The sequence below is a fragment of the Leucoraja erinacea genome, chromosome 23 (assembly GCF_028641065.1).
Source record: "Leucoraja erinacea ecotype New England chromosome 23, Leri_hhj_1, whole genome shotgun sequence".
Taxonomy (NCBI): Eukaryota; Metazoa; Chordata; class Chondrichthyes; order Rajiformes; family Rajidae; genus Leucoraja; species Leucoraja erinaceus.
Window position 1 is genome coordinate 19,325,399 of NC_073399.1, and position 24,858 is coordinate 19,350,256.

Consider the following 24,858-nt stretch of genomic DNA (forward strand, 5'->3'; position numbering starts at 1 on the left):
CGGACATGGTACCACTGACCATCAGAGGGGACTGTGTAGAGAGGGTGGCGGATTTCCGCTTCCTGGGAATCCACATTGAGGAGGACCTGACGTGGAGCGTGAACACCACTGCGCTGCTGAAAAAGGTCCAGCAGAGACTGCACTTCCTGAGGGTGCTCAGGAAGAACAACATCACTCAGAGGCTGCTGCTGTCCTTTTATCGGTGCTCCATTGAGAGCATACTAACATACTGTGTATGCGTGTGGTACACCAGCTGCACAGCGGCTCAGAGGAAAGCGCTCCAGAGGGCCATTGACAACGCCCAGAGGATTGTCGGCTGCCCTCTCCTTACCTTGGAGGACCTACACAGTTCCCGCTGCAATAAAAAAACCCAGAATATAATAAAGGACATCTCCCACCCCGGACACTCCCTGTTTGAACTGTTGCCGTCAGGCAGACGGTACAGATCCACAAGGACAAGGACAAATAGACTAAAAAACAGTTTTTACCCCACTGCTATAAAAGTACTAAATGTGGCCGCCAAGGAACGCAGGGGCGATACAGACTAAGGGACTGTGGTAACGGTGAAATCGACAGAAGGATGGAGGGTTGGGTGTGTATGCGTGCTTTGTCTGTGATTTTTATTTATTTGCTTATCTTTATTATTTTACCGTGGATGTTTCGTTAGCTTTAGAAATGTTTGAATGCTGCACTGACTGGCTGACATTTTAAATTTCGTTGTACATGGCCCATGTTACAATGACAATAAAGAAACTATTCTATTCTAATTGTGCATAGTTCCCTGAAGGTGGAATCTCATGTAGATTGGGTGGTAAAGAAAGCTTTTGGTGTGCTGGCCTTTATAAATCAGAGCATTGAGTATAGAAGTTGGGGTGTAATGTTAAAATTGTACAAGGCATTGGTGAGGCCAATTCTGGAGTATGGTGTACAATTTTGGTCGCATAATTATAGGAAGGATGTCAACAAAATAGAGAGAGTACAGAGGAGATTTACTAGAATGTTGCCTGGATTTCAGCAACTAAGTTACAGAGAAAGGTTGAACAAGTTAGGTCTTTATTCTTTGGAGCGCAGAAGGTTAAGGGGGGACTTGATAGATGTCTTTAAAATGATGAGAGGGATAGACAGAGTTGATGTGGACAAGCTTTTCCCATTGAGAGTAGGGAAGATTCAAACAAGAGGACATGACTTGAGAATTAAGGGACAGAAGTTTAGGGGTAACATGAGGGGGAACTTCTTTACTCAGAGAGTGGTAGCGGTGTGGAATTAGCTTCCAGTGGAAGTGGTGGAGGCAGGTTCATTTTTATCATTTAAAAATAAATTGGATAGGTATATGGACGGGAAAGGAATGGAGGGTTATGGTGTGAGTGCAGGTAGATGGGACTAGGGGAGAATAAGTGTTCGGCACGGACTAGAAGGGCCGAGTTGGCCTGTTTCCGTGCTGTAATTGTTATCTGGTTATGTAAACCATGAGAGTGCAAAGATAATGTGAATAGCCACAATGTTTTCCCAGGGTAGGGGAGTCTAAAACTAGAGAGCATGACTTAAGGTGAGAGGGGATGGATTTAAAAGAGGGGCAACTTTTACACACAGAGGGTAACGTGTACATGGAACGAGTTGGCAGAGGAAGTGATAGAAGCAAGTGGAATTACAATAGTAAAAGACACTTAGGTATAGGGATAGGAAATGTTTAAAGGAACACTAGACCAAGTGGGACCCAATGGGTCCCTGTCACACGGGAGGCCTAGTCCCCCAACGCAACCCATTCCCCAACACAATATTCCACCACACACCCGTTCCCCCAACGCAACATTCCAGCACTCACCCATAGTCCCCAACTGAGCAGGGGTGGCTCATTTCCCCTTATTCACCCTCCCTCATTAAACGTTTTAAAAAAAATCCAATTGCACCTGTACTTGCTGCCAGGACTCAGTGTTCTGGGATTTGCAACATTGTAGTGGGAAGGGCTACAATCCCATTATGACATCATAGCTGTAACTGCCACTGCTAATTCTTCATTTTTCTCAAAGTGGGGTTTTGTAAAGTTATAAATGTGAATAACTTGTAAAATATAACATAAATCTGAACGAAACTTGATAAAAACACACCACAAGAAAATTGTAAGTAAGGTGGTCAAAATTGTAGCGCTATCGTATACCGTTTTCGTGTAGTTCTGGGATCACGCATGCACGCGCGCACACAAACACACATACATAATCACAAACAAGATGAGAGTTTTAGTAATATATAGATGGCCAAGTGCAAACAAAAGGGACTAGCTAGATTTGGTAAAATGGTTAGCATGGAAGAGATGGATCAAATGGCCTGTTTTCATGCTGTACATCTCTATGAATCTATGAGGCCACAACATGACCAGATAGAAGATAAGGCATTATTTCTTGATCTTAAATTGCACCTCATTGGAGCAACCAATGAGGCCATAGACATATAGGCCAGAGTGGGATGGAGAATTAATGTGAAACTCGAAACTCAGGGTATCTGTTATAATCTGAATGAAAGCACTCAGCAAAAACACAATATGCATCATTACTAAAATATGAAGACCTTTATCAAGTTGGGCACATTTATCCAATACTTACCCGTTCCCAAAACCTGCCACTGTTCAACTTCAACACAACCATCGGTGGTCTCACCAAATATCCATCCTCATTGAAAGAGAATTCTTTACCTCCCCAGCTAATATTCGACATGGGCCTGTAAAATACATTTCAGCATCACTGTTAGAGACGGTGGGAAATGGATCCAGGGCTGAGGTTAACATCTCAATCTTGCAACCACACAGACTTTACCTGCACCTCCTTAATCATCTTGTTTTGCATTCGGTACTCTTGATGTGACCTCCTCTACATCAGTGAGACCAAACACAGACTCGCTGCTTTGCAGAGCACCTGTGCCTGACTGTTGTGGCCATCTGGATCTCCAGGATGCCAGCATTTTTTAATTCACCTTCCCATTCCCTCATTAACTAGTCTGCCCGTAACCTTTCCACTGCCAGTATGAAGCCAAGTGCAAACTCGAGGAAGAGCATCTCTTATTTTACCTGGGTAGTCTAGAACCCGACGTCATGAACAATGAAGTTTCCAACTTCATGGAGCCCTCTCCATCCCTTCCTCTCTCCTCCAATCTATCGTGGACCTCTCTCGAAATCTGTTCTCCCCACCTTACCCCCAGCCCCAGTCATCATGTTTCTTTCCCCCTTCCTTCACATGCTCCTCCCACTGGACTTGCCTTCTACCCCCCCCACTCCTCCCTGTGTTGTTCCATCTGTCTCTTTCCATAATTCAGAGGAGGTTCACCTCTGGAATGTAGAGGTTGACGTATGCAGCAAAGGTTGTGTAGAACTAATTGTCATTTAGAATCGTGAGGGGGAATTTTACTGAAACTTAAGATTCTCAGGGAAATTGGCAGAGTGGATGCTGAGAGGACATTTGCCTCGTGCAGGTATCTAGATCAAGGCAGCATAGTTTCTGAACAAAAGGCCATCATTTCAGACAAAAATGAAGAGGAGTTTCCGAATTCCAGTTGTGAATATCTGTTGTAAATCTTTGGAATTCTTTGCCCCAGACAGCAGTCGATGCAAAATGACTGATAATATATTTAAGGCAGAAGTAGGAAATTTTTTTGTTGAGGCTCATAAGCTGAGAAGTGGATCTGAGGCCATAGATCTGACAGGCCATAATCCTACTGATTGACCAGCTCCTGCTGATATTTCATAATTTAAATTCCCTTTACTATTGTTTCCACAATATGTAAGGCCTTGAAACATACAAAATCACCATTACTCTCCTTCAAAGTCTCATACTTTGCTTTAAGCCTCGAAACGGCCCATAAAAATACATTACTGCCCTTCAAAACCTTTTTTTAGAACATCAAATCATATTCCCGATGTTGGGGGAGTCCAGAACCAGGGGCCACAGTTTAAGAATAAGGGGTAAGCCATTTAGAACAGAGATGAGGAAACACCTTTTCACACAGTTGGGAGTCTATGGAATTCTCTGCCTCAGAGGCCGGTGGAGTCCGGTTCTCTGGATACTTTCAAGAGAGAGTTAGATAGGGCTCTTGAAGATAGAGGATATGGGGAGAAAGCAGGAACGGGGTACTAATTGTGGATGATCAGGCATTACCACATTGAATGGAGGTGCTGGCTTGAAGGGCCGAATGGCCAACTCCTGCACCTAATGTCTATTGTCTACTATAATGGTCAATTCTGGATAGTTGTCAACCTGCTTAAATTCATTGTTTTCCAAATCTGTACCAGTGGAACCCTTACAATGACAATCAAGCTCCTGATAACTGCCTCATTGTATACTTGAACATGATGGCTTGTCTATTCTATACTGTGATCGTCCACTGTGAGATCACTGTGCTGGCTGAGATTGGACATGCCACATAGAGCAGCTGCGCTGAGTCCTCCTTTATTCCAGATAAACGAGAACTATCTTTAAAACGGCCATAGTTTGTCTCAAAGGCAAATTCCTTGTATGTGAATACTTGGCCAATAAACATACTTACTTACTTATTCACTCACAAAGGTAAAAGAGACAGTGCGAGTTGCAACCCACATTGTGGAGCTACCACAAAAAATTGACTGCCACCCGTGTGTTCCTTGTCTTTACAGACCACTCTGCAACTCAGACCACTAAAAGCTGTAAACCTGAATTTCAGCACAAAGTATACTAATAAAATGGAAGAAGGTGACATATCACTTCTGTGCCTCTCTTTAGTGACTGCTTTCTGATGTTGGTTCACTGACATAATACGTCAACACAGTGCACCAATGGTGACTGGAACCCTGCTGGTTGCAGGCTGCACCTCTGTAATGGAGGAGGCAGCACGTGGCTCAGGACCCAGGTAGCTATGCTGGTGACCCCGTCGCCTTGTCTGAGCTAGCAGGCTGTTGAGAGAATGAGAAGGTGAAGTTAGACAGCTAATAGAGAGGGTAAATGTCATCATATTTAGAGAAGGCAGCATGGTAGACAGGCAATTAGATGGTCCTGCAATCTCATGTGGACCAAATTATATTACTGTCATCGCTATCTCAAGACCCATGCAGGTGGCATCAGTCTGAGGCTGCTGATCAGTGGTCAGCAAACAGTGGCTGGCCAGCAGCAAGCAGAGTTTGGAACAGAATGGTCTGAGCTTCCAGTGCTGAACACTGACCTCGGGTTAGTCTCTATCGTGGAAGCTGAATCTCCTCTCTACAGGTTCTACACCCTGGTTGGCTCAAGTGGATGCAGTTTTTCCATAGATTGGAGATGGATTTCCAACGCTCCTTGAAATTGCAGGCAATCGGTCAGGCCATTCAACAGACCAGTCACAGGCATCTGCTCAGTATATTTATCCTGGTCTCCTTATTGTGCTCCTCATCCAAACTACCCTGGGCCTTCACTCCGTGGGGTTGTCACATACTTTCATTGTTCTGTGCCAGTATGATCTGCTGATGCTAGGTGTCTCATCATGTGAGACATACCTGCCACTCATGGTGCTGAAGCCACCCAGCACTGTACTGGAGGGGTCTCTCCTTCACAACTCCTGGTCCTCAGATGTTGGAATGGGAGGTATCTGGGAATTGTGCGATGGCTTTGCGGGATCTCCTATCATTCTGTCTTCTGTGGTGAGAGAAGGAAGCTGGGAACTGGAGTTTTAGTTTAGAGATAGAGCGCGGAAACAAGCCCTTCAGCCCACTTAGTCCGCATCGACCAGCGATCCCTGCACATTCACACTATCCTACACATACAGGGGACAATTTACATTTATACCAAGCCAATTAACCTACAGAGGTGTACGTCTTTGGAGTGTGGGAGGAAACTGAAGCTCTCGGAGAAAACTCACGCAGGCCACGGAGAGAACGTACAAACTCCGTATAGATAGCTCCCGTAGTCAGGATTGAACCCAGGTCTCTGCGCTGAGAGGCAGCAACTCTACCGTTCTAAGGAGACACTGATTTGGAAAGTGGCAGAATTTGTAGCGTTTTGAGAGGAGAAGCCAATACAGGCCAGTATAACTTGCCTGTACTAAAATGGATTAAATTGGTAATGCTAGTGATCTGCCCAATTAGGTAGAAGCTTAATTTTCACCCCAAGGAAGAGAAGATTATCTGCATGATACCGTCGTTAACTATGACTTGAGGTCCTGCACAAAATTACAGGCTGTGGTAATCTAATTGGCACCACATGCTCTTCCTGTCGAGTGAGACATTAGGACTGGAAGGGACTTCCTTTCATTTGCTAAACTTAGTAACAATTCTCTGCCACCGCCTCCACCATTGACTGTATGTGTTTGTCTGTCTCTCTATCTACCTGCCTTTGTGGGGATGTGCGTGGTTATTGTCCCTGAGTTTATGGCAATGACGGAGTGTTGTAGGGTAGCTAGAGCAATGATTGTTGTGTGTGTGTGCGTGTGCGTGTGCGTGTGCGTGTGTGTGTGCGTGTGCGTATGCGTGTGCGTGTGCGCATGCGTGAGGTGGAACCACAGTGAACAGTATGGGAAAACAGCAGCCATCATCTGCCTCCATATTAACTGTGGGCGGCATCCTGGCAAACCTGATGCAAGGGACATCTACAAAGAATTCAAAAATTCAGATAACCAGCCTTTCCAGTTGTAGAAAGTGTTTTATAGAGTTATGCAGCAGGTAAACGGGCCCTTCCGCCAAACTTGCCCACGCCTATCAACATGCCCCATCTATACACGTCCCACCTGTCTGTGTGTGGCCCATATCCCTCTGAACGCATCCTATCTACGTACTTGTCTAAATGTTTCATAAATGTTGCAATGGTACCTGCCTCAACTACCTCCTCCGGCAGCTTGTTCCATACACCTACCACCCTTTGTGTAAAAAAGTTACCCCTTAGGCTCCTATTAAATCTTTCCCCTCACAAACCCATGTCCTCTAGTTCTCGATTCTCCTACTCTGAGCAAGAGACTGTGTTTACCCAATCCATTCCTCTCATGATTTTCTACAACTCTGTAAGATCAATTCTCATCCTCCCATGCCACAAGGAATAAAGTCCTAGCCTGCTCCACCTCTCCCTGTAGCTCAGGCCCTTGAGTCCTGGCACTATCCTTGTAAATCTTCTCTGCACTTTTTCCAGCTTGACACCATCTTTCCTATAACCTGGTGACCAAAACTGAACACAATACTCCAAATGTGGCCTCACCAATGTCTGGTATCTGTAACATGACCTCCCAACTTCTATACTCAGTACCAAAGATCTTATAGCAGAGCTATAGGATCTTTGCTCAGTACTCTATCCAATAAAGGTCAATGTGTCGAAAGTATTTTGACCCCCCTATCTGTGGCGATCTACAGATCACCCAGTGTACCTGTGATTCAAGGAACCTTTACCGTTTTCGTCAGATTTGGCCAGTTGTGATCAAAGATCAACAACGTGTAGCATTAACTTAGATTATCCCATTGCACTGAAGCCGTATGACTCTAGCTGTTCTCCTTCTCCCTTGTCCTCATTCATCGTCTTCCATTACATCTGCTCTAGACAGGCTATCTGTACTGAACAAACCTTCATCACCCTGTGGCAGCCAACACCATCACCACTGGTCACATTTGGAGTATTGTGTTCAGTTTTGAGCACCTCATATTCCGTTTGGGGAGTCTGCACCCCGGGGGCATGAACATCGACTTCTCCCAATTCTGTTAGTCCTTGCTGTCTCCTCCCCTTCCTCAGCTCCCCTGCTGTCTCCTCCCACCCTCCAGCCTTCCGGCTACTCCTCCTTTTCCCTTTCTTGTCCCCACCCACCCCCACCCCTGATCAGTCTGAAGAAGGGTTTCGGCCCGAAACGTTGCCTATTTCCTTCGCTCCATAGATGCTGCTGCACCCGCTGAGTTTCTCCAGTTTTTCTGTGTAACCATCACCACTGGTGTCATTCAGTTTCTCTCGTCTCCCCTCTATCACAACAATTCCCTTTGTTCTCCCCATCCCTCCTCTTTCCCAGCAATTAAAAACATGTTCATTTTCCAACTTTTCCCCCGTTCTAAGGAGAGGTCATCAACCTGAAATGTGAACTCTGTTTCTATCTCCACAGATGCTGAGTGACCTGTTGAGCATTTCAAACATTTTCTGTTTTCATTTCTTGACCATGTGTCCAAAGAGGGCCCTCCTCCATTGAAGGTTCCTTCTCCTTTTCTACCTGATCTCACTCCTCCGACTGCTGGATGATCCCAAGCCTCCTAATATTCCAGTTGTGCAGAAGCAGTAGAAACTTATGAAACATGAGACCCTCTTTGGGGAGCAGCTCACGGGTACGCCAGAATACTAAAGATTCCAATGGCTTTCTCCGCTATCATACTGGTGGTCCGTTAGCAATCATAAACTGACAAGAGTTAGAAGCCAAGGCCCTTGTTGAGCGTGACAGGCAACATTCAGCGGGCACTGAGACGTAAAGAATCATGTGAACATAACAGTGGCCATGAGAAATCCTTACCACACCCTGCCCGATAGAATGGCCATGGTCTAGAAGCTCTTGCAGTTTGAGAAGAGCTCTGGGTTCTGAAGGAAAATGCCAGGAGTGCCTTCTATCACCCCCATGGGAATCTGCCTGACCACCCTATATATCTTCTGTGCCTGATTATTTATGTTCTCTTCAGCAGAGACAAACCCCCTTTCTCTGAGAGATATCAGAAGGTTGCATTGCCCTCCTTAAACCTGCAAGGTGCAACAAACTTGGTCTTCAGCACTGGACAGTCTACATCACTGGAATAATCCAGACACCAGGACCTGTAGGGTAACTAAACTCAGGGGCAATATGATTTGTTCCATGGACCCGCCTCTAGCCTCTTCCCTTTAGATCCCTGGCATTCCTACCCTGCCTCTGGTACATGACCTGATGCTTGTGTCCCACCCCATGGAACCACCCAAGAACAAGCACCCATTGTAGGGAGGTTATACCGGGAGACAGAATTGCTGGAGAAACTCAGCGGGTGCGGCAGCATCTACGGATCGAAGGAAATAGGCAACGTTTCGGGCCGAAACGCTTCTTCGGAGATACCGGGAGAAACTACAGTGTGTCTCATCCAAAGCTGCTGAATTATCAGACAGACTACAGAGTTCTCTGCAACAAATGTATCAATGTATAATGACATTTATACACAACCCAGTCGCAATTAATATTGCAAGTTTCAAACATGCTCCGATGTTTGGATGTTTGCAAGTGACCAAGAACGTGGCCCAAGAAGAATCATCGTGCATCAGTGTCAGCTGCCAATGCGCTGAACACGTACCGCACAATGAATAATGTTACGCGGTTGGCATCCTGTATCCAGACATCTGGCGACCTGGCATGATCACCACTGGAGGTGCCAACTCAAATTCCCCAAGCTGGCTGGCTGACTGAAATTGATGTGTTTTTGCCATTCCCTTTCAAAATAATCAATGTATTTAAACTGCATTGCTCGATTCATTTTATGGAAAAATATTTATAAAATGTGCTTTAATACTATCTACTAACCCTTGCCCGTAATTTGTCCGCTTCATAACATCTTTCAGTTTCCCCTTCAATACTTGCTGTACTCACTCTTGTAATTTAATGTCAGATTGTCACAAGCCTTTCTGTTGCACTTTTATTTCCCTTGACATCCAGGTCACATTAACTTTGGATGTCCTACCTCTTTCCTTCACAAGACCATGCCTGGTTTCAACCTGGTCATCTCCCTGAATCCTCCTTTAGCTCCAATCAACCTGTGCCAGGGTTCTTTCTTAAATCAGCAACATTCGCTCTTTCACAATTGAGCAATTTCTGATCATTTCAGAGCCTCGTTTCCAGAATTTACTTGAATGATGTTGGGATCACTGTTGAGAATATATCCCCCAAATCTTTACTTAGAAAGCTCAGCTTCCACCACGGCAGCGTTACATGTAAAGGTCACTCTATTTAATGGATCTTACCTTAAAATTCCACCACAGCAAATGCAACCAAAGGTAACCAAAATCATTGATTGTAACCAAGTTCAATGCTCATAACGCAATCCTTACATATCATTTTCAGATGCCTTGAAGATATCAGTATCTAAGAATGATAGGTGATTTACCTGAATGTGCAGTGAAAGGCTACCGTTTATCACAGATTAGCTGAATTACCACTGGCCATTGTGAATTATAGATCCCTATTGAGAAAATGCTTTATTCATGAACAGATCAGTACCTGTACAATATGTTTTCTGTGTCCCCTTGAATTGGATTCATGCAGTCACCACTTGCTTCGGGAATATATCCATATGCATTGTAAAAGTTCTCTGCACTTTTTGCGATGATTGCAATGCCATCCAGCACCCTTTGCCGTAAGCTCATCTTCCATCGCTCCGTCATCACACTGATTAAACCCACAGGGAATTGTTTTGCAACCTGTTCGGGGTTGCCAACAGCAATACTGGAGACTATCCAAACATAGGTTGGGCCTAGGAGATCAGCCTGGTCAGCCATTTCAAAAAGGTACTCAGCTTCCTGTCTCGAGCAATACAGAATCAAAACTTGTGCATCAATCTGCTGGAGAAGCCATTTCGTTTTGGAATTGTTGCCATCTCGAGTCATGTCAAGAGTAAGAGTCTGGAGAATTTCCCATTCAAAATTGCTGCTATCAACAAGAACCCTAATCTGATCCAGAAACTCCAAGTATCCAGGGAAGAAGCTGGTGATGATGGCAAATCTCCCCCAGTCATACTCTTCCATTACTTTGAAAATGACCCCAATTTGATGTTCCATGGAAGCCCCCAGCTGGAGGAATGCAGAGCGATGGGCCTGGAATGGAAAAGGAAAATGAAACACACTCAGCTGACAATACAAACCCCTCACTCTGAGGCCTATGCCTCATTCAGAGGCCCACGATGTTTGAGGCCTACCCTTCACTCTGAGGCCTACCCCTCACACAGAGGCCTACCCCTCACTCTGAGGCCTACCCCTCACTCTGAGGCCTACCCCTCACACAGAGGCCTACCCCTCACACAGAGGCCTATCCCTCACACAGAGGCCTACCCCTCACTCTGAGGCCTATGCCTCATTCAGAGGCCCACGATGTTTGAGGCCTGCCACTCTGTCAAACACTGTCTGGAACCAGCCACTTTAATATATTCCATCTCAGGACATATGTAGATATCCTGATGGGATATCTGAGATAGTTGTGTAGTAACTAGGACAGTTGTACCAGTCTCTATATGACAAGCATGGCCATCTGGTGAACAAGACTGCATTTTGCGACACTGGTGAAGGTAGACAAGAAATGCTGGAGAAACTCAGTGGGTGAGGCAGCGTCTATGGAGAGATGGAATTGGCGACGTCTCGGGTTGAGACCCTTCTTCAGACTGATCAGGGTTTCGACCCGAAATGTCGCCAATTCCTTCTCTCCATAAATGCTGCCTCACCCGCTGAGTTTCTCCAGCATTTTTTGTCTACCTTCGATTTTTCCAGCATCTGCAGTTCTTTCTTAAACAGGTCAACTGGTGAATATGTTTTATTCATTGTAATATTGTCCATTGAACAAGACTTAATCTTCAAGGTGGCTAAATGGTGAATAAGTCTCACACTGTGTGACAATGTCAGGTGAGCAAACTCCCCTGTGAGACTGTAACTGGTGTTTAGCACTCACTCTTGTGACACTCTCTGGCAAATCAGACTTACTTGTCTGTGAGAACATCTGATGAATAAGATGGAGCCTGAGATTCTGGCAAACAGGGATCACACTGTTAATACAAATACACGCTCCATGTCACAGCCTGGAGAGGGAACATATTCTGCCAGATAGTCTCTTGTAAACAAGACATGCTTTTTCAGACTCTCAAATGCGTGCTGGGGAGCAATGCTCTTTATCTAATACACTTGGGAACACGAGTGTTAGACGACACAGTTTACGACAATCATCCATAAAAATCTGTCCAGTGCACTAGTCGCGGTGAAAAATTCTTCCTCTCAAATACAGAAAGGGGAACAAGATTTTCACAGTGATAAATTTCCCAGTACATAAGCATTTGTAGCATTCCTCCACCTCCACTCTAGAGATACACGGCATTGCATCGGGAATGCTGGAAATATCATCAAGGATGCCTGTCACCCTGGCCATTTTCTTTTCTCTCTCTACATTTGGGAGATGATACAGGAGTTTGACTTAAGAACAGTTACTTCCCCACTGCTATCAGACTCCTGAATCAATCAGCTCATTCACACACAACTTCCTGGAAGTGCTAACACTATCCACTCATAACTTTACCTTATTTGGTTATTGCACCATTGCACATTAATTTTCTGTGCGTTACATTCTGCTGTTTGCATTAATTGTTGTATTTATTATTATTATTGTCAGAAAAACTGTTTACTTAATGAGCTTCATCCAACAAGGAATTTCATTGCCCCCGGGCGTATATGGCAATAAGCTAATCCAATCTAAACTAAACATTGGCAGACTGACGTTTCAAATAGATATTGATTCTGTACTGGAGGCAAGGAATAATGGTTATTTTAATAATATGTTGATCTGAACAATGGTTGTGATGGTAATCTCTAATTCTTCTAAACTCCAAAATGTAAATGTTGAACGTATTCAGTTTTTGAATCTACTCCCATAATCTGACTTTTTTTAAAAAGCATTTGCAGTTCCATGTTTCTTCAAATTTTCCTTGTTTGGTAATCCATTCATTCCTGGAACCACCAGAGTCCAGGTGTCGCCAGAGTTGTTCACAATAGACTAATAGAGTCATTCACATCGGAATAGGCCTTTCAGCCGCTTGTCCACACCCTATCCAATCAAGTTTTATCTGCTCATGTTTAGCCCATTTCCCTCCACACTTTTCCTATCCATGTATTGTCCAAATGTCTTTTAACTTTTATTTTTGTGGGCCTACTCTAGGTGTGATCTTACTAGAGTCTTGTGCAGTTACTCTGTTTGCCAGCTTTTTGCATATTCGCTCAGCCTATCAATATCAATTGCAAAAACTGTAATCTCCTTATAATATGCTTTTTCACCTACTTTCACGCAGTCTGCAAATTTGGTTATGGTACATTTCTGTTTCATACCTCATCATTAATATATTTCAACTACAACAGATGCTCCGTAGAAAGCATTTTATCGAGAGGCATCGTGACTTGGTTTGGGATCAGCTCTACTTGACCACGTGAAATTGCAAAGAGTTTGTGGATGCAGCCCACTCTATCACACAAACCAGCGTCCTCCTTCCCCCCATTAATTCCATCTACACATCATGCTGCCTTGGGAAACTAGCTAGCATCATTAAGGCTCATGTGCACACTACTCGTTTCTTATTCTCCCCTATCCCATCAGGCAGAAGATACAAAAGCTTGAAAGCATTTACCACCAGATTCAGGAATAACTTCTTCCCCACTTTTAATAGACTACTGAACAGTCGGATCTCTCCTAAACTAAGGGTTTAGTCTCGATCTCCCAATCTGTTTCATTGTCAGATGCTCAGTAGAAAGCATTTTTTATCTAGACTTTCTCTGTAGCTGTAACGCTGTAACCTTATATTCTATACTCTAGTATTTTTTTCTTTGCACTACCTGTTGTACTTATTGTATGACATGGTTGCACTTGTGCATGGTACGATTTGGCAGGACAGCACACCAACAACTGAGATCTACTGAGATAAAGTCTTACACTGTATCTCAGTAGATATGACAATAATAAACCAATACCAATATTGTAAACAGGGAACGAAAGAGGGAGAGAGAGAGAAAGAGAAGGTAGGAGAATGTGACAAGTTATTACAAGGAGAAGTTTTGAAGGTAGTTAATCAGTTGTATGGAACTGAACAAGAGGCTGTGACTGGAACTTACCTTTGGAGTCAGCACAAGAGCAGAGCCTCTGTTCATCCCTATGATTGGCACTGACATGTGAGCAGAGATGAAGTCCAGAATTAATGTCACAGCCTCAGATTCAATGACGTCTTCGAAGATGATGGCATGGATCCTGGATTTGGGCAGCACCTCACAGATGTTTGAGATTAGGCTGCTGGGATTAGTGTTGTTCAATATTATTGTGATAGTGTTGATTTGTACAGGCAAGTCTTGGAAGATATCTCCATTGAAGCTACCCTTGTTTTCCATGTGGTACCAGGAGCCCCCGAGTAGAACAGCTATGTTGACGGCAGGTGGGATGGGTTCCTTGGCGAAGGCGGACTCTGCCATATACAGGAAGACGACAGTCTTCAGCATTTGATCCATGGTAGAAACCAGCTGTCAGTCTCGCTAAAGAAAGACAAGAATTGTCCAGTTAGGATAAACCTATAACAATATGCGTTTTAAGCAGTTGGTCGGCGGCAAGTAGTAGATAGGATGTTTGGTGAACTTTTGTAACTTGGTGGGCGGCAAGACGTGGCCACATCTGTGTACTGCCGGGGTGAGATCTGCGAAATGATTCTATTACCAGGTTGTATGGAATACAAAGCATTTCACTGTACCTAGGCACATGTGGCAATAGAGTATAACTGAATTAAATCATTGAATCATTGATCTCATGGTGTTGTAATCAAAAGGGGAAAAAACAAATATAAAAGCATAAAACAGTATAAACAATCAGTGGGCCAGGCAGCGTCTGTAGGGAGAGGCAGAGAGTTCGTTTTTCAAGTCCATGACTTTAATTGGAACTTAAAAACTGATAAAAGATATGTGTTTTAAGTTGCAGAGTAGATGGGGGGAGGAGGGAATACAGAGAATGTCTGTGATAAACTGCAGTCTAAGAAGATCCAGGCTATATGGAAGGCGTTGGTGCCCTCTAGGAGAGGATGGCAAAAGTTTTTTTTATCACAGTTGAGATGTTGGGACGGGGTGTAAATAGAAGGAGATGAACAAAAGAAAATATCAACGCTGAAACATTGTGATACCAAGCACAAAGGTACCAAGAATCTGAGGCAAAGGGGAATGCTGGAAACAGCCAGCATCAAGGGTGAAACACAAAGTTAACAATGCAAATTGCTGTCAATTTGTCAGAGGTGACCAGTTCCGATGCAAACTGGAAGGGCTGGTGATCAACGCAGGTTCCTAGTTCAGTCCTGCAGGTTTAATGTGCTGAGATAGCAGGTAAGATGCTACTCATTGAGGAAATGCTGGGCTTCTTTGGATCAGTACACAAACCAAAGCTACAGTGGTCAGAGTGGGATTGAGATGGGGGGGGTTAAAGTGACAGAAAATTGGAACCCAAGGGTCAAAGTCTCCTTGGCAGAGGGGCTGGAGGAAAACCTGAGATAAAGAATAGGAGACTTGTGGAAATCTGGATTAGATTTAGATTCAGATTCATTTATATATACAACAGGGTCCTATGATATTTGTTTTTGCACGAAACTCATAGGGTTCACATTTACATGGTTGTGATAGATACAACAACTACAAGGATGAGTGGATAATAACAGAATGGTGCAAATTTTGAGACAAGGGTTTTAATTTCTTCCTGTACTCCGTCTCATTGTTGGTCTGGCCAACAACTGTGGTTTACGAATAAGGAGTAAGCAATTTAGAACGGAGATGAGGACAATTTTTTTCACACAAAGGGTTGTGAATATGTGGAATTCTCTGCCTCAGAAGGCAGTGGAGGCCAATTCTCTGTTTGCTATCAAGAGAGAGTTGGATAGAGCTCTTAAAGATAGCAGAGTCTGGGGATATTTTTTACTGCCGCGTTAATGAGTGTTTTGCAGTATTGTAACACTACTTGGTACAAGCGTCTATCTACTACTTCTAAATCAAAACTGCTCCAACAAATACAAATGTGCTCAAAGATTGTAGGTCAACCACTACAAAAATTGTATCTATCATCCTACCTTAAAAACATACTAAGGATGGCCATTAACATATCCTCTGACACCAACCACGTTCTGACTAGTGAGTACAATTTGTTACCATCAAACCAGAGATATAGGGTTCCAAAATTTAATAAGGTTAGACTGAGGGGCTCTTTTGTGCACCAGGCAATCCTTGAACTAAACACGGCGCTTAATCCCAGATCAAACGTACGCTGACGGGCCATAAATGTGGTCTACTGTTATTGTAATGTCTTGTCCAATGTGGGTATTTTGGGGTCCTATCTTGATGCGTGTCTTCTTTCGCCCCCTTGTCTTTTTTGTGAAGCTGTAAACAAATTTCAGACTCGCTCTGACAATAAAGTATTATCGTATCGTATCGTATATGGGGCGAAGGCAGGAACGGGGTACTGATTGTGGATGATCAGCCATGATCACAATGAATGGCGGTGCTGGCTCGAAGGGCTGATTGGCCTACTATTGTCCAGTGTCTATTGTCTGTCCCGCTGAGTTACTCCAGCATTTTGTGTCTACCTTTGATTTAAACCAGCATCTGCAGTTCTTTCCTACTCATTATGGTCAATGTTAGAGCCACTGGGTGATAGTCATTGAGATAGGTCACTTTACTTTTTCCTGGGGACATAAGTAATGGAGGTTTTCTTGAAGCGGGCGAGGACAGTAGACTGGTGAAGTGAGAAGTCCAAAAAGCAATTAATAGGGGCACGATGTCAGAACCCGTCCAGGGGCCCGATCTGGGTTGGCCACATTCTGAGAATTTATCATGATGGAAGTAGATCTGACTTCCACCACCACAATGTATGGGAGTGAGCCGGCAGGTGTTAGTGGGGATGCGTTTTGGTGCAACATTGTTTGCCAGTTCAAAATGACTAAAATGTATTCGGAAAGGAGGACAGGTAAGACCGCAGTTCAGAATGGTTGTAAAATAGCCTCATCGGGTCCTAATGATGAATATTTCTATCCACTTCATCCATTAGTGATATTCATTGGTCGTCTAGTGGCGCAGGTTTTAGGTAAAGCTTATTAGGTTGTGGATCGGACATAATCAGTTAATAAAAGCATTACATTTCCGTTTAAAAATTAATTATGTTTTGAGTGGTGGAAAGCTGTGTGAAGGGCAGGAACAGATGGTTCTGAGGGCTGGGTTATAAAATGACACACAGTGCCTCATGGATTTTTAAAGGCTAGGGTTTATGCAATGGCTACAGAACAAAACTGCAATGGAAGTACATAAATAACAAAGAAATCCCAAGCAAGACCATAGCACAGTGTTGTGCTTCAGACTATGGGAATGACATTGAGGCTTCAGACACGGAATAGCACAGATTCATTCCAATAGGGTGGTGAGATTGTTGGATCTCCCAGTTGTTACCCAATCTAACTTACCTTCCCATTCCATACTGACCTTTTTGGCCTGTGCCTCCTCCATTGCCAGAGAGAGACCGCATGCAAATTGGATGAACAGCACCTCATAATCCACTTGGGGAAGTTAAAACCCACCATGGTTATTGGGCTCCAATTTTAGGTAACAATACCCCCCCCCCCCCCCCCCCCCCCACCCCCCCCCCCCACCCCCCATCATCATATTTTCTACTCCTTCCTCTTTTCCCCATGCCCCACTGGGATGCCCCACCCATTTCTTCTATTATGCTATTCCTCTGTCCCTTCCACCTCTATTCCTTCCTCTGGTTTCACTTTTCACCTCTCCATATCTTACAGCCGTTTATCTCCTTTTCATCTCTGGCCATTGTCCACCCATCTTCCAATCAATCCCCCCACCCCCCCCCCCCCCCCCCCCCCTCCCCCACCTGTATCCTCCATCACTTGTATGGCTTTGTCCCATCCCCACCTCTTTTCCAGCATTCTCCCCCCTTCTACAATTTGTCCAAAGAAAGGTCAAAACAGGATCAGAAGACCTAGAGTCCATGTGGGTGGAATTAAGAAACTGCAAGTGTAAAAGGAACCTGGTGGGAACTATATACAGGCCTGCGAATAGCAGCCGGGATGTAGGGTATCAATCAATCAATCAATCAATCAGTTTTATTCGTCACTTGCACATAAAGTACAAGTGAAATGAATTTACCAGCAGCGGTACAATGAACAAGAACACACAAAAACATAATAAAAATGTAACACAAACATCCACCACAGCATTCATCACTGTGGTGGAAGGCACAAAATTTGGCCAGACCTCCTCCATTTTCCAAATTACTTCAGGAGATAGAAAAGGCATGTAAGAAAGGCAATGTTACAGTGGTCATGGGAGATTTCAAAATGCAAGTAGACTGGGAAATCAGGTTGGTGGTGGATCCCAAGATAAAGAATTTGTAGAATGTCTACGATATGGCATTTTAGAGCAGCTCATGATCAAACCCACTAGGGAAAAGGCAATTGTGGATTTGGTGTTGTGTGATCAACTAGACCTGACTGGGGATCATAAGGTGATGGTTCCAGAGGACTGGAAAATCGCAAATGTAACTTAAGAAGAGAGAGGGGCAAAGTAAAGGTATTTATATTGTCTGACTTCAGTGGGTGGTAAGATTTTAGAGTCCACTAGACCGTTGGGTCCCTGTTACACGGGGGACCTGGTCCCCCAACACAACCCGTTTTCCCTAAGCAGATTTTAGAGTCCATAATTAAGGTTGATGTTTTGGGTACTTTGGAGCACATGATAAAATAGGTCAAAGTCAGCATGGCTTTGAAAGAGGATATCTTGCCTGACAAATCTGTTAGAATTATTTGAGGAAGTAACAAGCAGGATAGACAAAGGAACATCAGTGGATGTTGCTTATTTGGATTTTCTGATGGCCTTTGATAAAATGCTGCACCTGAGGCTGCTAAACAAGATAGGAGCCCATGGTATTAGATAATAGACAATAGACAATAGGTGCAGGAGTAGGCAATTTGGCACTTCGAGCCAGCACCTCCATTCAATGTGATCATGGCTGATCATCCCCAATCAGTACCCCATTCCTACCTTCTCCCTATCTCCCCTGACTCCGCTATTTTTAAGAGCCCTATCTAGCTCTCTCTTGAAAGCATCCAGAGAACCTGCCTCCACCGCCCTCTGAGGCAGAGAATTCCACAGACTCACCACTCTCTGTGAGAGAAAGTGTTTCCTCGTCTCCGTTCTAAATGGCTTACTCCTTATTCTTAAACTGTGGCCCCTGGTTCTGGACTCCCCCAACATCGGGAACATGTTCTCTGCCTCTAGCATGTCCAAACCCTTAACAATCTTAAGTCTGAAGAAGGGTTTCGGCCCGAAACGTTGCCTATTTCCTTCGCTCCATAGATGCTGCTGCACCCGCTGAGTTTCTCCAGCTTTTTTGTGTACCTTAACAATCTTATATGTTTCAATGAGATCCCCTTGTAAATCTACGCTGCACTCCCTCAATAGCAAGAATGTCCTTCCTCAAATTAGGGGACCAAAACTGCACACAATACTCCAGGTGTGGTCTCACTAGGGCTCTGTACAACTGCAGAAGGACCTCTTTGCTCCTATATTCGATTCCTCTTGTTATAAAAGCCAACATGCCATTCACTTTCTTCACTGCCTTTTGTACCTGCGTGCTTGCTGATGTACCAGGACTGATGAACAAGGACCCCCAGATCCCGTTGTACTTCCCCTTTTCCCAACTTAACGCCATTGACGTATTAGAGGCGAGGTATTAGCATGGATAGAAGATTGGCTGACTGGCAGAACGCAAAGAGTAAGAATAAAAGGGGCCTTTTCTGGTTGGCTGCCTGATTAACTGGTGATGCTCCTCAGTGGTCAGTATTGGGTCCGCTACATTTCACGTTTTATGTTAATGATTTGGATGATGGAATTGATGGCTTAGTGACCAAATTTGTGGATGATACAAAGATAGGTGGAAGGGCAGGTTGTGTTGAGGAAGCAAGGAGTCTGCAAAAGGACTTGGACAAGTCGAGAGAAGTGGCAAACGGAATACAGCGTAGCAAAGTGGTGGGGGGAATTAAGGCGTACACTATTTTCTAAATGGGGAGAGGACTCAGAAATCAGTGGTGCAAAGAAACTTGAGAGTTCTGGTGCAGGATTTCCAAAAGGTTAATTTGCAGGTTGAGTCAGTAGTAAGGAAGGCAAATACAACGTTTGCATTCATTTCGAGAGGACTAGAATATAAAAGCAAGGATGTAATGCTGAGGCTTTATAAGGTGTTGGTGAGGCCACATTTGGAATATTATGAGCAGTTTTGGGCCCCATATCTGAGGAAGGTTGTGCTGCCGTTTGAGAGGATCCAGAGGAGATTTATGAAAATGATCCAGGGATTGATTGGGTTAGCATATGAGGAGCGTTTGGTGGCTCTGGACTGAACTCGCTGGAGTTTAAAAAGATGAGGGAGGATCTCATTGAAACCTACTGAATAGTGAAAGGCCTAGATAGAATGGATGTGGAGAAAAAATCTCAAATTGTGGGAAAGTCTAGGACCAGAGGGCACAGCCTCAGAATAAAAGGACATACCTTTATCATTGAGATGAGGAGGAATTTCTTTAACTAGAGGGTGGCGAATCTGAATCTAATTGCGGCAGATGGCTGTGGAGGCGAAGTCATTGGGCATTTATAAAGCAGAGGTTGCTAGGTTATTGATTAGTAAGGGCATCAAAGGTTGTGAGGGGAAGGCAGGAGAATGGAGAGGCAAAAATAGAACAGCCATGATTGATTAGCGGAGACTCAATGGGCCGAATGGCCCAATTCTTCTCTTATGGCTTATGGTCTTATAAAATGTTACCTATCCATGTTCTCCATAGATGCCTCTTGACCCATTGACTTATTCCAGTATTTTGTGTTTTTTTTTTTGTAAACCAGCATCTGCAGTTCCTTATGTCCACACCTACTAACTCTAGTGGTTAAGGTTCTGTTACAAGAAAAAATAAGAACACACTTCCATTTATAGCACGAGTCCAAAAAATCCAATGAAATGCAAATGACAAGGGCAAATGTAAGGAGATGTGTTCGAAATAAATTAAGGACAAGCTGAAACTTAAACTCTGCGATAAAAGGTGGCACAGACTGATTCTACTTAAAGAACACGGGGTTTTATCATGGATAAAATAATAATAATTTTCAATAATTCAGATGTTCCCAACATTAATGTAGGAGCACATGATTCATCATGATAGGATCCCATACAATCTGGGCCAGCGGCTCTCAAAGGGGAGAGAGTAGCTGAACTAAGAAGCGCGAGCTGGAAAAAAGAACAGACTCAAGTTCAAGGTGACGAATAACGTACTTGAGGGCTGTAATCCAAAGACAAAAACTACACAAAAAAAAAAAATTCTGCTTGCAACAAGACCTCTGCTCCAATTGGTCTGCTGACTAGGGTACCCTCTATCCAGGTTGTATGGGATCGTGTAGGATATTCCCAAGTTTCCAGTGCTATCCCAATTGATGCTGTGAGCTGCTGAATTATTTTTGTGCGTGATAGCCCCATAGTTTTTAAGTAAAGGCAATCTGTGCCACCTTTAACCTCAAAGTTAGAAGTTCCCGACTTGTCCTTAATTCATTTCCATCATATCTCCCTTCTTTTGCCCTTGCCTTTCACATTTCATATTTTTTGCATTCTGAAAGGTGAGCAGATTTGTTCCATTTCAGACCCATTGTCAGCAAACAAAGGAGGCAGCAGCCAGCCTCCACTTGGCATTGCGTCGAGGGGGAATAAATGCCAAATGGGAAAGAGCGTTAGAGGATCTGGACATGGGGGAGATACAAAGGAAATTGATCTGCTCAGGAAGATTAACATCAACATGACTGGCCAGGCTTAATATCACTTCAGGTTTGTCAATTCCAAAGAATTGCAATTTGCAAAGCTGATAATAAAGGATGTTGGAAATCTGAAATAAATACAGAAACTGCTGGAAACACTCAGTAGATGGGCAACATCTGTGAAACGCTGAACAGAGTAAATATTTTAGGCCAAAGACCTTTTTAACAGAATTGGGGAAATCAGAAAACAAATTAGTTTAGAATTCCAGGGAGGTTGGTGGAGGGGTGATCTGGATAAAATAAATATCTCTGATGGTGTGACAATTTCAGGTTTGTTCATAACACAGTGCTGAAGGAAGAACAGATCAGGCAGCATCTGTGGAGGGAATGGACTGGTGATGTTTTAGGTTGGGACCTTTCGTCAGATTCTGGTCTCTGCAGCATCTGAAGTCTCTTGTGTTTTCAGGTTTGTTCAAGCCGATCTTATGAATATGGTATTTATAACAGTAACAAGGATATGAAAGTTTGCCATGATCATATTTAAGCAACACAAGGGAAAAAAATCAGGAAAATACTGAAAAAATATTAATTTCAGGAGAGTGAGATTGAAAGTAGGAAAACTATTGAAAAAAAGCACGAACAGTTAGGGGATGGAACAATTTCCACTGAATACAATGGATGCATGGTGGCTAGTTTAAGGCCAGAGGTGCATGAAATAGTTACAAAAGGCTATTCATAAGGAAATGCATAGGTGGTTGAAGTGGGGAAATATCCACAGATTTCACAAGATCTGTCAGAGTTTGAATTTCAATACTTCAAACAAATGTAAAGTCTTCAGTTACTTGATGCAGCAAAGTGTGTGTACAACACCCATACACCTCCACACACTCTGGACAACACTCGTACACCACGATACACACAGAATGCAGCACCCACACACCCAGTCCCACACCCACATACTCAGAGATAGACAGTCCGACACCTTCCGAGAGTGGCAGTGCAAAGCCCATGCACGTTCACACACTCAGGGACAGTCCAACACTAACACATTCACACACAGGCAGTCCAATATCCATAGAAATCCCCACACTCACAGATAGACAGGCAAACACCTGAATCATACACTGAGGCAGAATATAGAACGATTCAACACAGGAACCGGTCCGTTTGCCCAGAATGTCTGAACCTGATGCCAAGTTAATCTCCTCTGCCTGCATTGGGTTTATATTCTTCCATTCCATGCATATCCATGGACCATCTAAAACGCCACTCCAGTATCTGCCTCCACCGCCACCTCTGGCAGCCGAACCAGGCGCTAGCCCCACACATCTCTTTTAATTTTTCCCTCTCTAGTCTTATACCTATGCCCTCCAGTATTTGACCTTTCCATCCCGGAGAATAAGGTTCCTACTGTCTACCATATCTATGTCTTTCATAACTAGATAAACTTTCACCAGGTTTCCCCTCAATCTCTGATGTTCCAGAAGAAACTACCCAAGATTGTCCAATCTCGCTTTGTCCCAAATGCCCTCTAATCCAGGCAACATTCTGGTAAACCTCTGCACTCTCTCCAAAATGTCGACATCATCCTGTAATGGGGCCCTACACCCCTCAACCCCTCACCCCTCACCCCTCCAGTGTGCCACACCTCCCATCCCATCAGCTTCCCTGGCCCCGGCTACCCAGTCCCTGCCCTAATGTTACCGTCGCTCAATGTTAGAGCGGAAATCCCCAGAGTGGAGCTGTCGCAATTCAAGTGAGTTCACTGTACAGGATGGGGACCTTGTGGTCAGTAATCTCAGACCCAGAGCATGGAGCCGAGGCCCACACACTGCCATGGTCCATCCCACACCGCGTCCAATCTCATCAGCTTTCATAGCAGATGGACACAGAATGCTGGAGTAACTCAGCGGGACCGGTATCATCTCTGGAGAGAAGGGACGGGTGACGTTTCAGGTCGAGGCCCTTCTTCAGACTAAGAGTCAGGGGAGACGGATACTAGAGATATGGAAGGGAAAGGTGTGAAAACGACAGATCAAAGCAGACAGTGATAAAGAAATGTAGTATTGTTCACTGTTAGCTGGGGGGGCGGGAGGTGACAAGGAGGCAGACAATCAGAAGGACAGTGAAACTAGTCGGAAAACTAGGGTGGGGGAGGGGAGAGAGAGGGAAAGCAAGGGTTACGAAGTTAGATAAATCAATACTCATACCACTGGGTTGTACTCCAGCATTTTGTGTCTCTGTCCGCTGGGTTGTAAGCTGCCCAAACGAAATATGAGGTGCTGTTCCTCCAATTTGCGTCAGCGTTGTCTGCGCACAACCTCCTGATCACCGGAGCCGTTCCCAGATGTCTGACACAAAACTAACGATGCCCAGAGCATGGAGTCGCCCATGCCAGACATCACCGCGGTAGTGTCACGGTCAATGTCACCGGACCCGACCCGGAATGGCCAGACTTTGTCACTTGATGCGCCATCGCTCAGTGTCCCCAGTCCCAGTTTTCAGGACCACAGTCCTCAGAGTCAAACCACGAGAACCGGCACCGAGTCTACAGACCCCAACTCCGGGTATTCAGATTCACCCCCCGGTCCCCAGTCCCCGGTTTCCCAGCCCCGGCTCCTAGTCTCCAGACCCCAATTCCCGGATCATGCACAATATCCCAGCTGCCCCCCCAAACCTGGTGCCACAGCCCCTGGAACCCGGTTGTTTTGTCCCCGGCTCAGAGTCTCTCACACCCAGCCCCGACTCCCCGTCTATTGCAGACTCAATGCGGAGCAAGGGGTCCCCAAGCGCGGTCCTCGCACCCACAGCCCGCACAAGGCGTGAAACTCACACACATCAGCTGCCCGCCTCCGAGACACTCCAAGCGGGATGGCTGCGTCTGTCAAATGTCCATTCATTCAGCCGGCGAGCGGAGACCTTCAGAGTCCGTTAAAGGACACGTTCCCCTCGGACCACGCGTTCAACCACTTCTTTGGGGGAGGGGGGCAGGGGGGTGGGGGGGGGGGGGGGGAGAAAGCTTTCAAGTTCTGCGAGAGAAGTCTTGGGTGAATAACGAAACTGTGCAATCCCCTCACCTGCCTCTCTCCACACACAGTCTCAATCCCCGACACTTGCTGCATGCACGCAGTCTCTCGAAACACCACCTCTGCCCCTCTCAAGAGCCGAGAGAAGCTGCGCATACCGACCGACCTATCCCTCCAGAAAGCCTGCAGCGCCAACCGTGTCTGACCCCCCCACACCCCACCATCCACCCAACCCCCACGTCCCTGTACCAACCCCTCCCCTCCTCACTCCTCGTCCTGTTTACCTTCATTCCCACCTGTACCCCGCGCCCGCACACACGAGAACAAGC

The 24,858-nt window shown here is 44.8% G+C and overlaps 1 protein-coding gene across 1 annotated transcript in view; it reads right to left on the reverse strand.

The window, feature by feature from the left end:
* LOC129708339 (glutamate receptor ionotropic, NMDA 2C-like) overlaps positions 1–24,483 on the reverse strand; it is a 64,236-nt gene extending 39,753 nt beyond the window's left edge. The window contains exons 1-4 of the mRNA XM_055654019.1: positions 24,337–24,483; positions 13,809–14,219; positions 10,174–10,766; positions 2,598–2,712 (exon numbers count right to left, since the gene is read on the reverse strand). Of these exons, the coding sequence (XP_055509994.1) occupies positions 2,598–2,712; positions 10,174–10,766; positions 13,809–14,195 (1,095 nt within the window). The 5' untranslated portion in view covers positions 14,196–14,219; positions 24,337–24,483. The remainder of the gene's footprint in view (positions 1–2,597; positions 2,713–10,173; positions 10,767–13,808; positions 14,220–24,336) is intronic.
* Positions 24,484–24,858: the final 375 nt, after the last annotated feature.